The sequence below is a fragment of the Solea senegalensis genome, linkage group LG1 (genome assembly GCF_019176455.1).
Source record: "Solea senegalensis isolate Sse05_10M linkage group LG1, IFAPA_SoseM_1, whole genome shotgun sequence".
NCBI lineage: Eukaryota > Metazoa > Chordata > Actinopteri > Pleuronectiformes > Soleidae > Solea > Solea senegalensis.
Window position 1 is genome coordinate 24,365,878 of NC_058021.1, and position 25,318 is coordinate 24,391,195.

At 40.8% G+C, this 25,318-nt stretch overlaps 1 protein-coding gene across 4 annotated transcripts in view; it reads left to right on the plus strand.

The window, feature by feature from the left end:
- LOC122769059 (myosin-9-like) overlaps nt 1-25,318 on the plus strand; it is an 84,638-nt gene that overhangs the window by 33,276 nt on the left and 26,044 nt on the right. For 3 of the 4 annotated variants that reach the window (XR_006360405.1, XM_044025336.1, XM_044025355.1), the window contains exons 4-16: nt 6,387-6,506; nt 10,280-10,447; nt 11,961-12,140; nt 16,460-16,543; nt 16,794-16,961; nt 17,089-17,172; nt 17,931-18,098; nt 19,532-19,762; nt 19,895-20,125; nt 22,149-22,250; nt 22,540-22,616; nt 22,897-23,041; nt 24,431-24,668. Coding sequence is in view for 3 of the 4 variants with exons in the window: in XM_044025336.1 (XP_043881271.1) it covers nt 6,387-6,506; nt 10,280-10,447; nt 11,961-12,140; nt 16,460-16,543; nt 16,794-16,961; nt 17,089-17,172; nt 17,931-18,098; nt 19,532-19,762; nt 19,895-20,125; nt 22,149-22,250; nt 22,540-22,616; nt 22,897-23,041; nt 24,431-24,668 (1,996 nt within the window). In the remaining variant the exon portion in view is untranslated. The remainder of the gene's footprint in view (nt 1-6,386; nt 6,507-10,279; nt 10,448-11,960; nt 12,141-16,459; nt 16,544-16,793; nt 16,962-17,088; nt 17,173-17,930; nt 18,099-19,531; nt 19,763-19,894; nt 20,126-22,148; nt 22,251-22,539; nt 22,617-22,896; nt 23,042-24,430; nt 24,669-25,318) is intronic. The other variant, XM_044025347.1, reaches the window with a different exon arrangement.

The window sequence follows — 25,318 nt, forward strand, 5'->3', positions numbered from 1 at the left end:
GGGGAGATAAGAGGGAGAAGTTTCAAAAGGAGGAAGAAGGGGGCTGCAGGGTGGAGATACAGAATTAAATTTGCAGGATACCTGCCTCTGTGTGTGTCTGTGTGTGTGTGTGTGTGTGTGTGTGTGTGCGTGCAGGTGCAGGACCATGCAAATATGTGAGTGTGTGTTCCTTAAGATTATGTGCGTTTGTGTGTGACAGTGTGATGGTCCCCTCTGATTGATAGGGTGTCTGTGGCGGCTGCAGATTGCTCTTGCTGATTGCTTGTGAGAGCTCCAGCTGATTTATAATCAGAGCAGGATGAAGGATTGAGCCATGGATTGCTTATCTGTTTATCTGTTTAGCCCCCACACAACATAAACTGACAAATTATCATGTTCAACACACACACAGGCACACAGAGCACACATGAGTGGAAAAAATTGCAATAATGTGGATGGTGGTGTTATTAAAGACACACAGGCACACCGTCATATAAATGTGATTCTGCAGACACACGCCAGTCAGGCAGTGCACACAGTAAAGAGCTGCACTCGTCACCGCAGTCGCATTTTTCACGAGAGCTCAGAAGAGTGCAATCAGTCTCATTTGTTTACATGTGGAAAAAAACATCAATATTAGATATAAGTTGAGTTGCAATTAGCTGATGTTATGAGCTCAGAATTTTGATTAGCTTCACACCAAAGAAAGATTCAAAAGCCTGTGTTGCAGTAATCACGATCGCTGTTGTTGCTCTTTTGTTTTTCTTTGGACACATACCTGCTTGCTACTGTATCTGATTTATTTTTGTCTCTGCACTCAATCAGGTATAAAGGCTAAAACACTTCACACAGAATAACAAATGCATAGATTATGATAAGCATTGTGATTGACAGTATAACAGTCATATTATATAAGTAGGTGTTTGTTGTTTTCTATAAAGATGCTGGCATATTATGTGAGACTAATTCCACATGGCAAGCCAGAGTACAAGCCAGCAGGTATAAATGCTGACAGGTTTAGTATGCCCTATGGCATTGTGACAGCTGTGTGTGTGTGTGTGTGTGTGTGTGTGTGTGTGTGTGTGTGTGTGTGTGCATCTTTGTCCTTCTGTTTCATACCCTTCCCATTCTTACCTGTCTGTCTGATTATGTGTTACCGTCTCCCTTTTCACCACAGTTGTTTGTAAATGCACAGTGACAGAATCACGTAAGAAGCACAGGAACACAAAAGTAGTGCTGGGCACACACGCACACGCAGACACACACACACACACGCACACACACTGATGAATGGCAGCAATTAGATGAGGAAACCAAGCATGTGAGGACAGAGCAGCGCTGAGGGGCTGCACTTGCTGCATGGAACGTTTGCCTGTGTATGTTTGTGTGAATTTGGAAGGTTTTTGTCCTTCTAATGCACCAGCTATCTGTCTAAATATCATACGTCTCTGGGGAGTCGCAGTGATGGGGCGCAGTTGCTTGTGGGGGCGTTACAATTTACAATCAAGGACCAAATAAACAAAGGGCTGTATTGCGATATTATAAGTTTGCGTAAATGAATCACTCGTGTGATGAAAGTGAGAGTCTTGTGTGTTTGGCAGCGGCTACATTTTGGGATGAAAATGGTGGAGAACAGAAAAAGAACAGAAATGCTCATGATTTCAGTTTTCTCATGCTCAAGGTGCACCTCTGCCTACTGAGTTGTTTAACCCTTCGACAGCAGGACCTTGAGTTTTCTCAGCTCTCCTCGCTTCTCTTTGGGAGAATAACCTTATCACTCTCATCAGAGCAGCAGTCACCTCTCATCTTCCATTTCAATGTGTGAATTCATTTTCTTTTAAAGAAATTCCACACAGCGGCTTCTCTTCTCCAAATCTTCTTTCTATCTACTCCAATTTTTATCAAAAATAAACAATTTTCTCTGCCAACCTGGTTCTGTAACTTTGTTGAGATGTCTTTTTTCAGGCCACGTGATGTCTTTCTGTCTGTCCATTGCAGACCTTTTTTTTCCTACCATCAGGAACTGTGTCACAGGAGCTATAAGTCAATAATAAAATAATTTTGGCAGTACTGTGGTGCATTTTCCAGACTCCAACTTTCCGAGGACATACACTATAATGTCTGTAAGGTTTGTTGTGTTGTTTTTTTACACATTTTTGCAGGGTGTGTGTGTGTGCGCGCCCATTTGTGTTATTAACGTCATCTTTTTGTGACTCTGATTTATCCTTCCCGCTGTTGGATTGCCTGGACTTTACAAGCAGTTGAATGCGTGCCTACATGGATTTGTATTTATGACCAGTGGAGATGTGCGTGTGTGTGTGTGTGTGTGTGTGTGTGTGTGTGTGTGTGTGATGCAGCTACTGATGAAGTACTTTACTTCTGATTGCTTGTATCACAAATCATCCTCGCATTTAAATCTTTCTCATGCAAATAAGTGGCCCCGTGTGCATATCTGTGTGTGTGTGCACCTGTTTGTGAAAGAGTGAGAGAGGAAAAGAAAGCATGAATACGTGTCTACAAAATAATGCAAGCTGTTATTTACATATAAACTAAATGTAGACTGGGAGTTCATGTAAGTATAGGCCGTTGCACGTATGTGTATTATGAATGAGATGGTAAGTGTGCGTGTGTGGTAACCCTGTATCACTGGCGAGCTCATTTCTCTCAGAAATCAAAGTTAAATGGGTCATCTATCATGAGAATATGTGACTGGGACGCTTGTCTCTGCCATTTTCTCTCTCTCTCTCTCTCGCTTTGTGTGTGTGTGTGTGCACATGTGCATGCATCTGTGCAAATATGCACCCAAATGCAAGGTGTGTGATGCAAAGGCAGCATGTGTGTGCTTCTGCTCTCCGAGTGTATGCGTGCATGTGCATGGGTGCGCGCCCGTGTGTGTGTGGCAGCCACTTGTCTTTCCCTGTGCCATGATTAATGGTTTACATTGGGCTGTTCAGCCATGCATGTTTCTTGGTTTATCGTTTTATGCTGTCTCCAATTAAAGCTCCATAACGTGAGTGATGGCTTCACGCCATTGTCCATCAACAGAGGCCATCAATGGCCTCATGCATTCAGGATATGGAAGCCACACACTAACTAATATCCTCTTGTGTCACAGTCTTTGGGCCTTTTGTGTGTGCACGTGTGTGTGTGTGTGTACGCACATGGATAAGTGAAAAAAAATATATTTTAAATAATGATACCAATAAACCTTCGCCCATAAACCCATTGAAGTAAATCTGATTTCGCTTCTTATTTTTAAAACAAATGGAAATTGTCAGTGGAGCAAAATAGAATCTTTCTTTGTCAAATCAATAACAATTTTCAAGCGATCAATCAATTAATTGCCCTCAACAACCAAAGTCCCCCTCCCCCTTTTTTACATAATAAAGGAAATAAAACACCACACGTTTTAAATTTTTTTTTGCATAGTTTTGAATCTTCGCACTATCTTGTGTGTGTGTGTGTGTGTGTGTGTGTGTGTGTGTGTGTGTGTGTGTGTGTGTGTGTGTGTGTGTGTGTGTGTGTGTGTGCAGCTCTACTGTGACAGGGAAGTGTTGGGGAATACATACATTTAGACGTGTACGCTCGCTCATGTGTGCACCACACAGGCATGCATGGACTGCGCAATATCATTTCACGCAATATTATTTCTCATATAGCAGTAATGACATTAGGCCGATATGTTGATTATACTGTCGGCAAACAGCAGCCTGCTGATTGGGTTAGCATATTACCTTATATCACATTTCTCCATTCATCCCTGTACTTTTTTTTTATTGCCCTCATTTTTCCAAATCACTTCCCACTTCCCCAGTTTCCTGGGCGAGGTTCCAGGCTATATGCAAGCAGGTGATGTGCAGTAATATGATGATAGGAAGACACAACAATGCCAGAGAGAGGGGCGGGCAGAGGTAAAAGCTGGAGCAGATGCTACTGCTGCTGCTGTTGTTGTCACATGCACAAACAAGGCAGAGCAAAGTGAAAGGACATCAAAGTGTTAACCTGTGTGTAAATGTAGGTACAAATGAATATTTGATCACACTGACATAATCACAAACGAGTGCACATAAGCTGTGTGTGTGTGTGTGTGTGATTGTTTCTTCTCCGCTTGTGTTTTCCATAAATATATTAAACAGGTGTGTCGACTGATGAAAAAAAAGAGGACAGGGTGTGATTTAGTGAAGACTAAGATGAAGGGGCAGGAGGGAGAGGGAGATTTCATCGTGGGCCTCAGATTGTTAGAGAGAATGAGATTTCATTTGCAGCTGGGACATTGAGCGATGACATCTACGGTACGCGTTTGTGTCCACACGGGTGCGTACGTTGATGTTAATTACAACAATCAGCCTTAAGGTTAAAAACAGTTGCCCGGTGAAGTGTGGACTTCACAGTACCTGAGTTACTTTATCAAATAATGCAAAAAACCATTCAGTTAAAAGGGAAAGAAACTTGAGTTACTCGTTTTAATGTACACATAACGAGGTTGCTTTTGTGTTGCTGAGCCTGTGACACAGTTGAGGACAGATGTATTCAAATGGTATGTATTGCTGTAGAACAGTGCTTCTTTTCACGGGAGGCAGATTTATTCCCAATAAGATAATTTGCTCTCTTATCATTCTCCACAAAATTAGATGAAGATGGAGCGAGAGATAAGGCGACTCTAATTATTATTATTTCATTTATTTTTGTAATTTGTTTAATTTTTTACGCACTCCGGTTAAAATTCCTCAGCTCCGCTCTGATCAGATACCCCCGGTACAAACAGTAGAACAGTATTTCTGATTTCCCATCTGAGGAAGCTCACGTACCACTGGTGGTGCACGTACCACAGTTTGAGAACTGTGGCTGTGGAACAATAAATTACAACCGACACTCAAGTCAAACACTCATACTGTTTATAATACTGATTCATTCTGATAAAGTCAATTTGACTCCAGCAGCTTGCATTCTTTTCACTAAATTAAGTCACATTGTCTGTGTGACATAGATGGATAAATAGTATTCATTATATTAATTACAGCGACGGCATTTCGCGGCAACTTCAGCTGAAAGAGTTACTAAAGGAGGATGTCCTTGCCTTTGCATATCCAGAGTTACCCAGCATGCATTCTGCACTCACTGCAATACTGATATTGATATCAGTCGTCAGGGATCAGCAGGTAATAAGTGAACAGCAAATTATATGCAATGTTCATGTATTGGCAAGACTGAATTAAAAGGGATGACAACTATGCTACAGTATATGTGTTTAGGCGTATCCTCTACAACAGTAATGGTAATTTATGATAGTATTTTGATTTTTGTTCAGTCTCTAAATGGTAGAGCTCAGTAAAAAAATCAAAACAAAGACAACAACAGTGCAGATTTTTCTCTATTCCCCTTTTCCCTCACCAACATGTTAACATACTGTATATACTCGGAGTAGTTTGTTATTATCCAGGTGGAAACCCTACACAAAAATAGCACAACAGTGATAGTATATATGCTATCGTGAAGCAGATGCTTTTGGTTTTTTGTGGCGATTAAACACGGAAACATGAGTATATCTAATTGTCCAGATAGGAAATTTCACTGCTGTTATTAGGTATTTGCACCACATGCAGGTCATGATTTAGCCATGCATGGAGTGCAGAGGGACACACAGGCAGCAAATGGAAAAATGATAACAATAACAATAAGTCACATCAACCATCCCTAATATATATGTGGAGGCTGCTATACCATGTCGTGGCTATATGACACTTGAGAGAAAAATGAACTGTGGTTGTCTGGAAATGGAAATTAAAAAAGGGAACTGATTTAATATTCAGGAGAAGGTGAATGGGCTGGGGGGGAAGGGAAAGAAGGCGGTCCGAATGGATGGGGGCCACGAAGATGGAGGAAATTAATCAGTGGTATCAGCTCCATGGGAGTTTAGCTAACCGCCGACCTCAGCACTTTAGTCTGCTTATGAGGGACCAGAGTGTTGTAGCTGCTGCCATAACAAACCAAACCCACCAGATCACCATGTGCATACACTCCCACACAAGACACACTCACACCAGGACAACACATCAGAATAGCAAAGTCTTGTGTCATCAAAAGTCCCTCTCTGTTATGTTTGTATATTACTGTGCACCATAAATTATGCTTGCATCTATGGCAGATATAATCTGTTTTATCTTTCCTTTTATGTGTGTTTATTGCGAGTATACACTGCACGTGTTTTAATACATTTTCCCTCCTTTTGACTGATGTTTTGACATTTTATGAGGACGGTTCAACATTGCTCATAACCGATTCTATCTGATTCCACATTCTTTACACACTGTGACCCGTAGGTGAGAGAAGCTGTCTAAAAATGCAGCTGCTTTAATTGCAGTTTATGAAGATGAATGATTGAATATGGTCTGCTGACTGTGTTCCAGGCCGAGGCCAAAATGGTGTCACTGAGGAGCGAGCTCAGCACCTTATTGGAGAGAAGAATGGATGAGAGAGAGGCGAGGGTTAACCAGCTCACCAAAGAGCTTAATGGTGTGAAGCAGGAGGTGAGATTAAAACCTGTGATTGACATGCTCTGCTGTTTGAATAAGATTTAAAGGCGCAGAGGTTTTACGCCACATATTACAAAGTCTAAAATGTGTATTCTGTTTTTAGAACACCACGTTTCTGCTCCTCTAATAATGAAAGCTTGTGAATGCATGGTGCTCGGTAGTTTCAGCCAAACTCCTTCAAACTTGTTACTTACACATCGAAAGCATTTTGTTTCCAAAAAACGCCAATGAATGAATATTAAAAAGGTCTGGAGAAAATTGTGCAGATTAGACTTACATTACAGACCACTGGGATTCTCTAACCATACGATCCTGAGACTTCCAGCCACTTAGTATTTTATACCCTTTTAGTTCAGTTACCATGCTGTTTGAGCTTATTGAGCTGCACTGTTACTCACAAGGCACCCCGGCCTATTTAGCTATAAACACTCGCACAATCACACACTCAAGTACACACAACTTGATCTGCATATCATTATGCTTTTGATCGAATGCCAAGGTTTCCCCGAGTCAAATGGAGCGAACATGTACACAACACCTGTAGGATTTGTGTGTGTGTGTGTGTGTGTGCACGCGCCCATAAGAGAGGCAGCTGTGAAATCTGCACCTGTTTAATTGAATTAGCCTCGTTAATGTATTCAGACTGGCTGCCAAATAGCGTGGCATTAACGAGCTCGTTAGACCAATTAGTTAATTAATTGTCTGTACAGCAGCCGCTTCCCAAAGAGCTGCGTCTTCATTATCTGATGTCTGCCTTCTGTTGGATCATTGAATGAGAGCTGATAATGCACTGTTCTCATGAGTGTGTGTGTGTGTGTGCGCGCGCGCGCTTCAAATGTCATATTTCTGCATGTGTGTGTGTGTGTGTACAGTATTCACCGTGTGTAACTTTTGGACCGTGCAAATCTGCAGAGACACAGGTACATGTATAGGTGCTTGTGTGTATGTTGTTTTTTATTTTCTGTCTTTTTTGGAGCACATTCAGAATATGGTTGCCAATATCAGTGTGCATATTGCAGGGAAAGGTTATGTGGGGGCTGTCACTCCCATAGGTAAAGACACAGCCGTCCTCCTAGCCACTTTCTAATCTCTCTTTTATTAGAAGTTAATATCTCGCCTGCTCTTTCTCACTCCACACTCCCACCTGCGTAGAAATGGCCCCGCTCCATCTTTTTAATTCAATTATATTAACCATCCTCTCTGTGTGTGTGTGTCTCTCTCTCTCTCTCTCTCTCTCTCTGCGCCCATAACTCTGCAACTCACATCTCACACTCTGTCACCCTTCCCCCCCTCACCCCCTCCTTCCTTTGTCCTCAAATGTTCCACTTCTACTCATAATCCGAGATGGAGGATAGACTTTGGCCAATCAAGGATTTGTGCAAGCTGCTCTCCCTTTCTCTTCTCCTCCGCCTTCGTGGGGAAAAAAAAAAAACATGATGGTTCGGAGAGGAGAAAAGAGAGAAGATGTGGTAAGGAGGAAAAAGGAGGCGGCAGTGGGCAGGAGTTGAGAGGAGGACCCCAGGGGCGAAACTATGATTGCTAAAGTAATGAGACTTGATCAGATTGAGGTTTCTCTCTCAATAGGAGCTTTACTAATATGAAAGTCTAAGGCTTAAGCACTCATTTAAAATAAAATCACAAATCTGATATTCTTTCTCCTGGACTTCCAGCTAAGGTCCTGTCCTCCTCTACCGGAGAATTAAGACTTCACACAGACCACATGGGAACTTTTAATCATCTTTGATGGTGGCAGATTTGGAGATGAGAAATGAAATCACTGTGATGTATTAATTATGTAACAATGTTATGGAGTTCTGAATGTCAGTGCCATAAAGACCTTAAGCTGCAGGAGACATTTTCACAGACACAGTGATCTTTAACTTCTCTGCCCGGCGGATAACACTGACCTGCAGTGGGTGGGATCATGGAAGTGTTGATACACTGATGAGTGTATCACAGTGAACTACAGTCATAGCAAATCAGTACCAATAATGAGGAAAAATGACATGTTTTTCAGAAACAATTCATTACACATAACCATTAAATCATCCATAGCTGAAGCATGACAGCTAAACATTATAAGGTTAGTTATTGCAGCTCTTTGTGAGCTCAAATTTGTTTTAAATTATTTCTTTTAAACAATATTATTAAAGGTTTATCCACAAAAAATATGACTTATACTAGTAATTACAAAAAGGTATTTATGTAATATTTGGATATACTTAATGCATACACAGTAAGTAAAGCAGGAAAGTTGCACTAAGTCTGAGGAAGTCTCTCTGCGTAAACTTTGGTTTAACATTGATGGATTTACTATTATAAATGTGAAATCCCTCTTGATAGGTTGGAATAAGGAAGGTGAACCTTTGCCCACTTACTCAACATGCTGAACTGTGCTTTTACAACCCATTTGGCTGAAGCACTGAAATTCACACATTATTGTCTCAGTTTCGTGAAGTCCATTTAATTTCCCTGTAGTCACACTAATATTGGTGGAATATCCAGATAGAAGAATCATTTTAATTTAGTTTTTTTGCAATATCGCAAGCTTCCTCCCCCATGTTTTTAATTGTTGCCATCTGTTGGACGTGCTGTAACTTAAATGCATAGATGACTATATGGCTCACTGTTGCAACTTGTGGGAGGATATTTTGGACTGTGGCAGAGTTTGCACATACGGCTCAGAATAGGGCCGCAATTAAGTGTTATTCTCATAATCTATTAGTCTGTTGACTATTCCTATATTGGAAAAAGTTGATCAGTGTTTCCCAAATGTTGACATGTTCTCCACAAACCAAAATTATTTTGTTTGAACAACCAGAAACTATTCATAATTAAGATGCTGAGAAATCTGTGAGCTTTTAATTAATAATAAAAAAAAGACTCAAACCAATTAATTTAGATGAATGAATTCTATTTATTTTTTAACTGTTCATATACTTCATATAAGTTAAAAATCGGCTCTCAAATCATCCTGTCTGACAAATATATGTGTGGGTGTGTGCACAAAAGTGTGTATACACGTGATGTGCGTGGATGCAAATGTGTTTGTGAGTGTGTTGATTGTCTGCAGAGCCTCTTTACTAATCCACTAATCCAACAGAGGGCTCATTTAACACAGTCTGATGAATAGGGGTTTTGATTTGACAAGTGGCTCCGAACTACAGGAGTTCAACCACACCCTTGGTCTCCTTTTAGAAAATGAATGTTTCTTAATTTGTAAATGGGCACTAATTTGTGTAGAAGCAACACAGCAGCAACCATTCAGGTTTAGAAATAAATGCTTTATTGTTTTCCGCGTAGTTGTGCACAGATGTTGGTCACATTTTTCATTTCAAACAAAAAGCCAGGGACGTGGAGACCCAACATAACTCTCATGGTAACTGAAAATAGGCCTTTTGCAAATTGTACTTTTTTAAATTATTGAATTGATGTCAAACTTTAAGTTCGCCAAACATGCATTAAAGGATAATGGCTCTACTTTTGCCAGTGGAGTGTGAATGTTGTGAATTTAAATGTCTCCAAGAAACTGAGCGGTACCTGACTGTGACAAGTACATGGCCGGGCAGTGGCAAATTCAAATGGGGAACGAAATGTCCAAAATGATAATAAAATTCACAATGCACTAAATTAAAAAAAAAGTTAAATGCATCAGTCTGGAGCCCTGTGTATAGAAAGTAAGTGTTGAATTTATTTATGTATTTTTTCCATGTGTACTGTACGTGTGTGTTGACAAACAGTGCTGTTCTGCTGTGACTGTGTTTTAGATAAAAGACAGAGATGAAAACGTGAGGTGCCTGAACCGGGATGTGGCGGGTTTGCAAGCGTCGCAGGAAAATCTGCAGAGAACCTTGGCTCTTAAGGAGAAACACACACAACAGCTGGCCCAGGCCAACACACAGCTCAAAGAGACACTGACCTCACTGCAGAGCAAAGTAGGTAACGTACACACACACACACGCACACACGGTGAGCTCTTGTTAAATAAGGAACAAATTCAGGCAACCTTCTCTATCAAATTCATTCAGGTACATCAGGGAATTATCCTCACTTTTTGCATTTCTTCTTAGTTAATGATCCATCCCTCTTCCCCTCCTTCTCTGCCTTCCCTCTCTCACCCTCTCTCTATATTTAATAACTCATCGCCACCATCTTAGCTCCGCAGAGGGTTGGCTCATTGTACAATAAAGAACCATGTCCGTATGAATATCACTTAGCCAAGAGAGGGAAGAAGATTGGAGGAGGGGTTAATGCAGTGTTGTTTCTTTATGTGTATATAGTGTGTGTATATATGTATATATATATATATATATATATGACCTTAAATTATTTTTCCTTAGAACATTATTCTTCCTCTCTCTCTTGTCTTTCGGTTTCCCTCTCATCTCTCTTGTCCAGGCTCGCCTTCACTCCAATGAGAACCAGTGGTAATGAATGGGAACATTAAAGAGTCATACATATGATGAATGGAATGGCCTTTAGGTTTCACTCATTGTCCCTTTTCTCTCTTCCTTAAAATTAGTTCTCTCTCTCTCGGCCTCTCTTTCTCACTGTATTTCTCTCGCCTTCCTTTTCTCCTCCTCCCATCCCTCTAGGTGTTTTGGAGTGGTGCGAGGCAGTGGGTTGTGTTTTAGGCTTAAATTAACCCATTTACTGTGTCCTTGACCAAATCAAGGCATTCATCTGCTTTGAGTGCAGGTGCTTGTCAGCCAACTTAATGAAGTACATTCGCCATAATAGATTATTAGTTGCTTGACAATTTTAAACACCTACTTAAATGTTGACTCTGCGCCCTGGTTTTCTAACATTCACTTAATTTCTTTACCCCTTTTAAAGTAAGTAGCGTATTCAGGAGGAAAATTGCATTTGCTTTTCCTCACCGTACTGATTATTGCGGGCTCACCTCGCATTCTTGCAGGTTCTTACAACAATCAAGTGGTCTTAGAGTAAAGGGTGCATTATTCAAACCAAACATCTACACGTAGGTGAAAATTAAAGAAATGCTGTAGACGATGATGTTTTTTTTTTTCTCTTATCTGATTCGGAGCAGATAAAGACAGGATCGCATCTATCAGTGAGCCCTGCCTTAAGGTTTAAGAAGTACTCCTTAAGTTAGAGTTTTACGTCTGTATGATGAGTAGTCAGGCAGTTTTATTGGTTATGAGTCAAAGCATTAACTGTAGGGTTCCACAACCTGGCACAAAACCTTTATGATGTTTCCTTTCACTGCTATGGAGACAGAGAGGAGGCAAACACCCCTAAATTGCACTTTGATCTCCTTCTCTTGCTGGAACTCCATTCTTCTCGTTGTGTTTCTTTCCTCTTTAGCTGTCAGCCTGACGGTTCCGCTCTCACCCATTGGAGAAGGTTCAAACCATAAACACCCAGACGCGTCGTACTTGTTCCTCATTTCTCTTCCCGTCTCTCTATTATCTGTCCACCTTCCAGTTACAAACGAGTGAGTCCAAGTTGCAGGACATCAGTGAAACTCTGGATCAGACCAGAAACGGCCTGAGTACAGAAACCCAGCAGAAACAGCAGATCCAGGACCAGTTGCATCATGGCAACAAAGTCATCGAGCATCTTCAGCAGAAACTGACTCATGTTCTTCGCACCACTGAAAAAAAGGTAATTGGTTTCTTCCTCAAGGTCCTCATTCAAATATTAAAATTGCAAATTCTTGTGCAAACCTTGCTTGTCCAATTGTGCCTCTTCTTTGTCACACTTATACCGAGACGAGCACATTTGACTCGCCTGTTGTTGGCCATGTATTGTTGACATTGAGGCATTATCAGCGTTTTCGTTTGTTAACAAAGTCAAGGAACATTTCCTCCACGAAATGGACAATGTCAGGCGAAAAATGGTAAAGGTTCGCCAGAAGGGAGATGAAATGTTCACTTTAATGCAATGCATTGTCTTTTCCAACAATGATTGTGATAAGAGGGGTTGCACAGGTGAGGGATTCATTTAAATATTCAATTTTCAAATGTAATATTCACTCTGCCAGGCATTGTCTCTTTCTACAATAGTGCTGATAATAAGGTTTTAGATGACGGTCAATGGGATGTTCTGATATTTAGGGCAAAGACACAAGACACAATTTTGAATTATGTTGCTAAAATGGGATTTTCTTGTTCTACAGTGAAATTTAAATTTCACATGTTTGTATACTACAACACCTTTAGACCTTTTTTTTTAATGCATTTTATAATATGTCAGCAGCATAATGCTCATTGGTTTGTGTTTAACCTTCAAACACACAGGTACACACATACTTGTCACTAAGCTATTTGTGAATTTCAAGGGCTTGAGTTTATAAAAAAGAAAACGTGAAGCAGCACATACGGTTCAGTCCTTTTCATTAATGTGCCCTCTTCACTCATAATTATTTTCAAAGTAGGGTAAGGGTTAGGGTCAGGATTTTGTTTGCCATCATTCAGGCTATTGTTAGGACTATTACCATGTTTGTATATGTGCCACAGTCCATGTTATACAACTGCAAAAAAGACTTTGGTAAACAACATTTCAATTAAAATCTTAAGAGTGCAGGGTTGACCTCTTGCCTTTCACCCCGGATGAGTTGACAATAACCCAGTTGTCCTGCTGTAGGATGAAGGCAAACTAGCAATCATACTTCATCACTTCAACTCACTGCTTGTTGCATAAGCCATTTTCAAATACGGTGAAACAACTGCATAGAAATGTGTGTGTGTGCGTGGTACTCGCCAGTTTATATTGTATTTACCTGCATGTGCCTTTCATGAAGGACTTTAACGCTCTGACCAGCTTCCACATCCTGCCCTCCTTTATTCAGCAATACTGCCTTTTCTCGGCTCTATTAGGAACCCAGTGTCACACACCCACGCCCCGTGCGTTCACTCATCCACACACTAAAGCCAGCACTGTACGGTGGTAGTTAAGGGGAAATGTGAGCGAGTGTGTCTGCTTCCACTTGAATGTAAGTGAAACTGAGGGAACTTTGTATCAAGTAGTTTCCTATGCAGCTCTGAATGTCCTAACATTAGCACAGCTGAACAAATAACTGTCAGCACTCGCTCCGTCATCTGAAATGTACTCTGCTGATTCGCTTTCACTCCTACCCCCCCCCCCCCACCCCCTCACTTAGGCTTATGTGCATCAGAAGAATAGGAATTCAGTTTGCATCTTTCTGGAGAGAATATGTCGGGCCACTCCCTTTACAAAAAATAAAGAAATAAAAAAATAAGGTTCAGTAAATTTGCTCAGAATTTGACAGTGACAGGAGATAAAGAGAGGAAGCACAGGTCTGACTTGAGCTGGGAATTGTAGAGGGTCTACTTAAAGCTGCTGTCAGTGAAATACTCAAGTAGGAATACCTGCAAGCTATCACTGTTCTAACTCATCCACTGTACCGCTGCATTTTGTTGTAGCACAAGAGCTTGCGGAAGTGCTTATTTTCAAACGATGAAAACAAATGTCTGTGAATGTTTGTTTGCTGTTCTTAACATTTAGCTCAGATGTCCAGTCGTTTCTTTTCTTCTTCTTCTTGTTTTGTATACATTGTAGTACAGTGTGGCCCGTTCACTTGGATCGAAGGCGTACGTTCTTATAGATGCACTGAATAAAATCATTCAAATTGCGTGGCATTTGGACAAGATGGTCGGGGGGGATCAAGAAAGCATCCAAGAAGGAACTGGGAGACAAAGAGCCGTGCAGTGGAACATAGGCAGAGTGAGGATGTTGAAGCATTCAAGGTTGGACTTGAACAAACATTGGTTCTGCTCTCAATTCTTTACAAACATCAGAATAGCTCACTGATTTTTCTCTTTCCCTCTGTTTTCTCTCTTGATCTCACTTATTGCTCATTTCTTTTTCTTGCCTTGCCACTTCTCCCTTTCATCCCCTCATCACCACCCCCAACTGTTCAAATATTATTTCTCCCCCTCATGTCACCCCCCCCTTCTCTTTCTCTCTGTATCTTGTCATTGCCTGTCAGTAGGGATTCTATCTGTGTTGTGTGCACGTATGTGTGAACACATAAGACTGAGATACACTTAAGAGCTCATTGATTTAAAAATACCTTCGATATTGGAGGTCCCCTCCTGCAGATTCGTTCAGGAGCTTATCACACACACACACACTCACACACACACGTAGACATCCACGTAGAGATATGCATAAACCAAAGCCCCACTCCAAAGTTTCTTCTTAAACTTTGTGATTGACCTAGTTAGCGTGTCGTTTTGACAACTTATCTGTTTTGACACGACATCCTCTGGTGTTTATCAACATCTGTTCTGCCTATCACATGCTCACATCGGGAATTCACGCACACACATATGCACAGATGAATCGAGCGCAAGTTCAAAAATTGGCAGGAAGTGAGTGTTTGCTCTATTGGTAAGTTTAGTAAAACGAATAAACACACTGGTCATTGTTTCCTGTGCACCCTATTTCATCAGATGTCTATGGAATGCTAAACAACACCTGTATTAATCCTGCCCGTGGGTTTGAGTTACTTTAACTCTGTGTTTATATGAGTTTTCAGTTGTTTTAGCTGCTATGTGCGTGGCAGTATATGCTGTGCTTTTTTCCTTCTTCCCCCCTCTGTTCTCCCTTCTCTCCTTGCTGTAGCTCAGGTTTAGTGTGCCTGTGAGCCTGCCTGCTGACAGGCAGAGGTGAGAGGTCAAAGAGCCAAGTTAACTCCATCAATCCGCCTGGACAGTTACAAACGAGCCCTCAACTCTGGTCAAAACAATCCTTGGATCGTGTAGGACGGACAAAGGGGTGGAGAGCGATGGAGAAAGGGAAAGAAGGCTTTCTACTGTATTCGGCAAAAAGGGCTGATGCATTGTATTTTTTTGTAAAACAAAATGTGTGTTGGCATCAGATATTTACAGTAGTTATGCATGCACTGTGCAGATTATAGTGACAGCATGCTGTACACTCAGTGTCAATTAATGTTTTAGATATAAATATTTTTAATTACTTAACACTTAACATTTATAAAACGATCTGTACAGAGCTTTTGAGACGCACAGATTTGCACAGCTATTCTTCTTAGGGCACTGTATTTACTTTCATTCATTTGGACACCCTAAACAACACATTATTATTATTAACCATAATTAAAAAAAAAAAAACAAAGTTCACAAAGAAGCAGCCAATAAAAGAATACACACATGCACACATATTATTGTACAGCACTCTTAGTGAGCTCACTCATAACATTATTACTAAATGCCCTTATACTACCACTAACCGAAACCCATCTAACCTTAACTAACCTAAAACCAAGTCTTAACCCCCCAAAAAATAAATATCAAGCCCATACTGTGTATATACTGCAAACTTTCCATAATGTACATTCTACATTTTACTTAGTCTTAGTGTTAATATCTTATGTATGTACTTTTTTTGTAATGAATGTTTATTATTTATCTTGTTGTTTTATCTTTGTCTTTGCTGCTGTAACAATGTAAATTTCCCCACTGCAGGACAAATAGAGTCATATCTATCTTATTCATAGACATAATGTATTACCCACCCATAACCTAAACCTAATCCTAACTCCAACCCAGCTAAATGTCCTCACAATGATGGGTTTGGATTAAAATTACTCCTCACAGTAAAGAAAGACGTGAGATTTTTGTTTGGGGGTAAATTGGCAAAGTCACAAATGAAAAGGACGATCTCGAGCAGTTGTCAGACACGTACATGTATATTCAAGAGATTTCTCAGCATGTAGCGTCATCCACCCACAACCACCACCACCGTTGACTTAAATCCAAACATGATTTTTATAACGAGCCTGAAAAATGTTATCACAAAATTTTGTAAACAGTGACCTAAGCTTTCCGTCTCCTGAGATTCACTGTGCGTTGCCAATGAGGCAAGGCTTAACATGCTGTTAAGTGAGAATATCACAAAAAAAAACAGGTCTTAAATCAAGAGAACTTGTCTTGCAGATGCAGAGGAGGGAGGTGAAGATAAGTTTGCTGGTGAAGGAGCTCGCGGAGCGTAAGAAGCAGCACTCTGACTGTCAACAAGAGGTAAAATGCAGCAGCTTCATTCTTCACCAAACTGATCATATGCAATGCTAATGATTTACAGCATATTAAGTTAATTAATTTCATAATTAAATACAATTTTACTTGAGTACTGGTCAAAAACTGATTTATTTTTTAGTTTATTCCAAAAATGATTAATTAATATGTAATTATCATTTTCAAAATAATCCATATGACTGATCTGACATAAAATGGTAGCACAGATTGAGTTGTTTGTATTCATGTTTTCCAGGTGCTTCAAAGAGACGAGGATTTGGAGAAGCTCTACCAGGTGAGGGATGAGTTCAGAGCCAAGATGGAGGAGCAGAGCAGAGAGTGTGTCCACCTTAACCAGGCCAAAGAGAGACTGGAGGCTGACTTGGCTCTGAGCCATGAGAAACTCCACATCTCCCACCTCGAGGTCCATCTTTGTCTCACTGTGTCTGCATGTGTGTGTTTGTGTGTGCATGCATTCATCCAAGATTGCATACTTGGCTAAAATGGCAACATAAGAAAGTCATTTAAATGTATTTTTTCTGTGTGTTTAGGTTCGGAGCAGAGAACAGTTAATTCTGCAGTTAAGAGATGAAATGAAGACGGCTGAACAAACGTATCAAAGGACACAAGAACAGGTGTGGCAACTTGAGTGCATCTGTCATTCACTGTACATTTATTTGTGTGTATATATAACAGGGCCTCTATCTTTGTATTTAAGATTTTGCTGAACCTGGAACAAGTGATAGAAGATCACACTTCCTTTAATGTGACCAACTGAAGATCTTCTTGGGTGTTTCACAAATAGGCTTAGTTCTTTTTGTATTTTGGGTTTTGTCTCCAGGCTTAATTTCAATTCTAGGTAACACTACAAGGGTCTTAAACCTGTCTTGCTATTTTCTGTTTGTTTTCCTTTTCATATTTTGAGGCCGGGTTGAGTTAGTGCCCTCGTGTTTTTGTTTTTTTGCCAGCAGTGCCATGCTTACACCCACAGAGTTGCTAACATCCACTCGGGGGAACTGCCCAAAACCGGCATCAGTGTTCTGCTGTCGGCTACCAAGCAGGTCCATTAGAACAGTGGGAGGTATAGCGGCTTACTCAAAGGCTCCTCGCAAGTCGGAGTAGGAGAATGGGGGAATCGTTACTGATTCATGTCTGCTGTACCCACATTTCCCCAGCTGGTCCTGAGACTATACTGGGAGACTCTGACTCAAGCCTTATTTACACACTTTAAAGCTGTTTCCACCCCCTCGCTGTCTATTCTGTCTGTATGTGCTTATATATATATATATATATGTATATATATATATATATATATATATATATATATATATATATATATATATATATGACATTGTCTTTTTTACAATTGGCCATTTTCTTTTTCCTTGCTTAGGTGGCAGCACTAGAGTCTGAGGTGAGACAGTTGAACCACAAAGTCAGAGAACACCGAGAAGAGGCTTGTCAGTTGAGCAGAAAGGTCAGCGATGCAGAGCACCTTAAAAACCAGAAGGAGACGGAGCAACAGCAGCTACAGGATCAGCTCTGTATTAATCAGCAACAGGTAAGGATGAAATACTCCTTCACTCCTCTTCTTTTTCTCATCTGCATCTACCCTGCTCTTAAAATCTGTTGCGAAATCTATAGATTGAACTCTGACCTGGAAAAAGCTCACAAACTTACAAAACACTTGAGCGGGAGGAGTATCCTGGAGTGGCCTTGCAGCCTATTGAAGATGAGTAACTTGCAGCTCTGCCAAATGCAGAACAGGCGGAAGGATTGAGAGTCAGAGGTCACAAAGCTCAAGGTCAGCTATTTGTCAGCAGCACATTGCTGCAGACTAGGCAGGTTTCGTGAACATTCAGCTGTCACTCAGTCCAGCCCCAATCCTACATCAAAACAATCCACGTCTTTAATCCAGTGAATTACGTAGAGAGCGAGGAAAAAACAGATGCACTTAGGTGCCTGAATCTGACTGATCCGAATCAAAGCAGACAATCAAATAGAAAGAAAATACACATTTACAGCAGACAAGCTTAATTTTCTGAGACAGCTAACATGAATCCCCATCTGCATCATCTAAATTAGCAAAGAAGACAAAATGACCCCCTATCCAATTACAGCCAAGTATGCACATAGGGAGAGAAACATAGACCAAGATGTTCAAAACAAAAAGGGGAGACGAAAGTTATCATAAACCAAGGGTCAATGTAAGTTTTCACGAGACAGCCACTGATACTCAACTCCTCAATCAGTCTCTGTACTGTAGGATAATAGCTCCTGTATGATGAAGGGAAGAGTAACAGTGAGTGCCACAGTCGGCAAAGTTAACTCTCCTCATTTTCTACACAGTCATGCTCCCTTCTACCAAGCATTAGTCTCAGATGGGCTCATTTAATCCCTGGTTAAACCGAGCCACGGTGAACCTCTGGAATCTAACTAGTTGGCTGTCATTAGTCGCAAAACCCTCATGTTCAGATCCAGATTACACCTGGATTAACATGGATGAACTCCAGGAGAGTGTTAGAGTGGGTTTAACTTTCTCAACCTCTCCCCTTGAAAGGTGAGCAATGGTTGGATTCCTAGTGTAACACCGGGATTAGGCCTGGTTTCACTTCCCGGGTTCCCATTTTATAATGACAGAGGTTAGTGTAGAGCATCACAGTATACTACACTGCGTAATTCCATTTTGGAGACATTTATCTAATCTTTTTAAGGGACATTTAGTCACAATGAAGCGGGTAATGTAGTCTATTTATCAGATCACGATGATGTTGATCGTTACAGTACTTCCTAATTTGACTTTCTTCATCCTTAACCCATACATGCAATGAGTTCAGTTATAGTTTCACACATGGATGTGGGAAATCAAATAGCTCCTGTCATTTAAACACATATTATTAGTGATTTTGTCACATCAAACTTTGCGGCTGCAGCTGTCTGAAAAAAGAGACCGGGTTTAATCGTATGTGGTGCATTTGACTGTGCTCTTTTTAGGTTGAGGCATCTGAGGTGAATCTAAAGAAGCAGAAGGATGAGATAGGACTTCTCCATCAGCAGCTGAAAAGAGCCAAGGAGGAGCTTAAAGATGCCAGGCTGCAAATCCAAGAGCAGAAAGAAACCGTGGCAATTTCCAAGCAGAAGTATGCTGCAGCAATAGAGAAGGTTCACAAGGTGCAGGGGCAGGTGGAACTTTTAGAAGTTGAACTCCAGTATTCACAGCAACAGGTAGGTAATATATGATTGTAAAATGGCACTGTGGTGTACTTAGTGATTCTAAATGAACACCATTAGCTGCAGACTTATTCAACACGTTTCTAAAATCCTTTCTTTGCCTTCTCCTTTATGTTTAATTGGCAGCTAAGAGAGTCCCAATTAGAGGCTCAGTCACTAAGGCGAGAGCAAGCTGAGCTGGAGCAGCGACGCAGAGAAAAGGTGGGCCAATGGGAGCGCTCACAGGAGGCTTTTGACCAGCTGATGGATGAGCTCCAGGCCAATCAGAGCCTACTGACCGAGTGTCAGCAAAGAGTAGACCACTTTAAAAGCCTTTCAGCATCGCTGCAGGAGCAAGGGGCCGTTCTCAAACAAGAGGTGAGGACAAATGGTAGCATTATGTAAAAAAAAAAAAAAAAATCAAACTGGACTTCCTCCACAAAATAAGCGTTCCCATCAAACCATTGTCCAGTCAACCTCACGTCCACCCCTTGAACCCTGTGTTTCACAGTACACTGCATTGTTACACAAATGACTATTACAGAAATTGTTGTTTCTCTATATCACAAGGTGAAGTGGACGTCCTTACAGTCAAAGTTTATATACATGTATAAAGCCCAAACACTGAAGCTCTCAAACTACTTCACATCTCATATGGGTTGGCAATAATATAATGTTGTATAATGTTTCAGGTATTATGCTCTCTTTAATTGAAATGAACTCCAAAATGTCCTCCCACTCAAGTGTTCTATCCCCATCGGAGAGTTTAAAATGTTCCTATCCAGTATGTTTTATAGTTCCTGTAACTGGTCTGAATGAGACTGACTGAATAAATGAGGATGAAATAAAATGAAGACGCAGACATCCAGATTTAAACACAAAAGACATTTATAACGCCTTTTAATGGCATTTTGTTTTTGTTCAGATTAAGTTCATTCCATGATTATGTAATGTGTTCACTTCAACCACCATTGTGTGCAGTCTTAATTCCACATGAAATTAATGTATTATTTCAATGTTAAATTTGTTTGCATACGTTTCAAGGATGCAGTTTTTATCAGACCTTTCCTGAGCTGTGTGTGTGTGTGTGTGTGTGTGTGTGTGTGTGTGTGTGTGTGTGTGTGTGTGTGTGTGTGTGTGTGTGTGTGTGTGTGTGTGTGTGTGTGTGTGTGTGTGTGTGTGTGTGTGTGTGTGTGTGTGTGTGTGTGTGTGTGTGTGTGTGTGTGTGTGTGTGTGCAGGTGCCTCAGGTGGTTGTTACTGTGTCACCCTGTGTGTGTGTGCGCGCGCCCAGGTGCTTGCCTGGTCCGTTAATGTTGTGTGTGTGTGCATGCAGGGGCATATTCCTTTTGTGTGTGTGTGTGTACGTGCATGTGTCATTGTTCTGACGCATAATGTGTGCACGTGTGCAGTGGCGTGTGTCACTTAATCTTTTCTCCCTTTTCTCTCTGTTTTATATTTACTACGTCAAGCAACAAATGAATCATCTTTATTACGGAGAAATTTAATTTGGATGAACTTAACTGCTGCCACCAAGGTCAGACGGGCAGAATGTCATTTTAATCCAATCAACTTTAATCTGTTGGTTATAAAAGAGTTAGGTTGTTGAAGAATGGCTGTATCTCAGGCCCTTTATTACACTGGCTAATGACTTTGATTGTGAGGCGCCTATCAAGAGGTTAGGAGCTCTTATAGAGCTTCACATCCTGCTAATTCTCTACCTCCTGCCATTGTTGAGCCCAGCTTACCCTAAAGTCACCAAAGCCTTTATTATTCCCGTGTGTCAGGAAATATAAATTAAAATACAAATAACATCATTAAAACAAAAGAATATAGCATGTATGTAGAAGTTATATAGATTCATATTGAGTTCAAATGGAATGTGTTAATGTTATCTATATTGTAGTCCATTCCATTCGTGTTCGGACTATAACATAAAGATTGCCTCCATCTACTTTTGAATTACTGATATAATTTGAAAAATGTGCCTTTATGAAGGACAGTAGTTAATGGACTGTGATTGAAGGTAGTGATACATTAAGCAGTTTTTTGTTTGCCTTCTCAGAATAACATTCAGTTGATAGTGTTGATCTCATTGTGTTGGGGTTTTAGAAGATCAAGGTTATGGTTCTCTGTGCTCTGCGATGCAACAAATCAATACACAAATGAGTGTAATACATAATGATGTGTTTTCTTAATGGCACATCAATGTCATTTGTCATTTATTAGTAAACCAAAATCCATGTAATCTGCTGAGATGCCGTTCGTTTCAGAGGCGCCCATTCGTGACCTAGGTTTATTAAGAGTCATTTTAATTTCAGTTAGCTTGTGATTGACTAAAATCAGCCAAGGGTATTTTTAATATTTATATATGTATATTTTTTGCTCTCTCTTTGCTGATAGAAGCGAGTGTTGGAATGTGACCTACGGCTACATCAACAGAGTCATTCTCATTCTGATGAGGAATATTTCAGCCTGCAAAGACACAGGCTGCAGCTCCAGAAGGTAAGGTCACAGACTGCCGTCCTTACATATTAAGATTACACTTTCCCACTTACATTTTGTGCATATTGTTACACAAAACCATAGATAGCATTTTCTTAAGTGTATGTACAGAGTGAGAAATTGCATTTTTTTTAAATACTAGTATTCACAAATAGTGTTGAATGCTATGACTTATGTTTGAAGCTAGTCTTACAATTAAATGAGCATTAAGTTTATGTTCATTTATGAACATAAACATATGTTTTCTTTGCTGTATTTGATTGCGTGCTGGTGTGCTTCTGTGTTCCAGCGCTGTACTGAGCAGGCTGAGCGCATTGCGGTGTGTGAAAAGGCTATTCTTCAGATGAAGTCAGAGCTGGAGAGACAGTAATAACAGAGTCTATAAAACTCTCATTCTCCTCTGCTGATCCCAGTTCCTGTCATTGTCTTCCCGTCATGCCCCTCCCATCTGCCTCCACCACCTACTCTCGCTCATTCTCTTAACAGTCTGCTTACTAAAAGACACACAGTAGCATCGTTGTGTATTATATGTTGCATGGAAACTTTAACATAATCCTTTTGAGTGATGTATTTTAAGTGGGCTAATCAAAATGTTTTCACTCAGCCGTTCACACTGACTAGTCCGTCTTCGCTGTCCTTCCCACAGAACCGAGGAGAATGCAGTCCTGAAGCAAAGTGTTGCACATTCTCAGCGCGCGCACCTGAGCGATCGCAGCCAACTGGAAAAGGAAGTGACACATCTGAAAAACGAAGTCAAGCGGTTAGAGCTGGAGCTGGCAGACACCCAAAAGGTATCAAAGTAATGCACATCTGCTGACCTGTCCTCTAATTCAGGGAGATTGTGTTATTTTGACCTTTTCTCCTTCTACATTTGAATTCAGCAGCCTTGTCCATTGTCCTTAAAAATGTTGTCTCTGCACACATCGCAGACTGAGCACATGAGCTGGAGAGTCAAGGCATCACCAATCCACCTGGTGATTTTTTTTTTTTTTTTACTGTGATTGTGTGGCAGGAACAAATTGCCGCACCATTAATTAAAGCACCAAACAGTACCAAGGCTGGTGAAATTGACTCCAATTAAGAGCTCAATGGGACACTAAATATTCAAATTACTCAAAGTGGCGACTGTATCCTGGCAGAGTGCCAACATTGCTGGCAGTCATAGACACATCACGTGTGTGTGTGTGTGTGTGTGTGTGGCTGTAAGTGGGAACATTTGATTTTACTCATTAATTGTTTGTCCTATGGCACATACAAGTGATACAAATGTCATGCTTACTGCGATCACATGTGTGCTCACACACATCCCTCCCAAGCACACGAACATACACACAATGAAACCTTAGTGTACTGTATAGAGTCATATAACGTCCTCTTGCTGTCAGGTCATTCTTTCATGCCTACTTCCCCGTGGAATATCACATAATGAGTGTGTCATGTACGGAGGACACATGTATCGATGGCTACATCTACATTTGCCACATGCATTATGCATGTACACATTAATCTTTATTATGCACAAATTTGCACAAATGCTTTGTCATACGTACACTGTTGCTGAATACAGAGATAATGTCAGGGGCATTTATTTAAAGGAAACTGAGTGCGAGCGTGTAAACAATATAAGTTGTTGTTTTCAAATCATTAGCCCATGTTTTCCACAGACACGTGCACTCAGACCTTGGCATTGTTCTGACGATGTGCTGAAAAGCAGTTTGAGTGAACCAGTCACAAGAAGACAACTCTTAATGCACACGTGTACTTTCTCAGGACACAATTAAGGGCACAAGGAGCACCTTTGTTCAAGCCACATTCACTAAGTCACCTGGGTGACATTTCTGCATGCCACGCAATACTTTAACAGTAAATTTCGCACTAAAAGAGTCAATTTAACACCAATTTCCATTATGACCAAATGCACTCTGGAATAGTGATGAGTCTGTTTGTTTTAAAGTAATACTGAGAGTTGCATTCAACTCTTTTTGTGTTCAAATGCAACTAAATTTGTGTTGTATTAAATGTTTTATAGCAAGATCAAATAACAAGTCGTCCCTCAAGACACATTTTCGGCTCATTCTGATATGTGAATGCCCTTCTAAATGCAGTAGTCATGGAGCAGACCTGATGTGAAAAGTTGCTCATGTGTTGCTCGTCTTTGGCCTTTTTTATTTGTGCTGCAGATACGTGTGACACTCCTCAGACAGTCAGAGGAGGAGCTGGAGGAGGCCCGGCTGGAGGCTGCAAGAGGGAGCAGGGAGACGGACGTACAGAGAGCCGAGCTGCAGAGGCTTCAGGAGAAGTTACAGAAGGAGGAGGAGAAGATGAGAAGTGCCTCCAGAGAGAAACAGAGCCTGAACGCTTGCGTCAGGCGGCTGAGCCAAGAGCTGGATGAGCTACACGGCAAATACCAAGTGACAGGTAGCAATCAGTCAAAAACAAACAAAATCCATCAGCTACTTGTTTTATCTGTCCATTTGTCCATCAGTAAATACCATGTACACATATACAGTATTCACCGATCAGCCTCAACAATATAAAACAGCTAACTGGTTCAGAGCAGTGGAGTTTGTTTGCCCTGTTGTAAAAGCACTTTTTTCTGTCATGTTATTTGAACTCATTTTGAACTTTAATAATAATCCAAAACAGTAATTATCTATGACTTCGTGGCTTGACAAAGTCAAAAACACATTGATCACCTGTTTCATTGTTGTGGCTGATCAGAGCTGTATATTGTGCTTTGCCTCTCAGGCAGCTAGGACCAGCTACACTACTGTTGCCCAGTCCCGCTCAAATTACCCAGCACTGGCACAGAGATGTGGTGATTTGATTGCTAGCTGTCTGCACACAAAGTTTACTCCGAGACACACACTCAGGTTGTGCATAGCCATTCTACCCAGGACACTGCATGGTCAGCCTAAACAAAGCCTCATCTCTCACCTTAACCTAAGGACCATTCAAATCTTATCCTTAAATTTAACCAGTTCCTCAGAAATTAGGTTATTCCAGGTTTTGGTGTCAATGAGGACTACTGGTCCTGACAAGTTCAGTGTTTATGCCAGAAAAGGTCC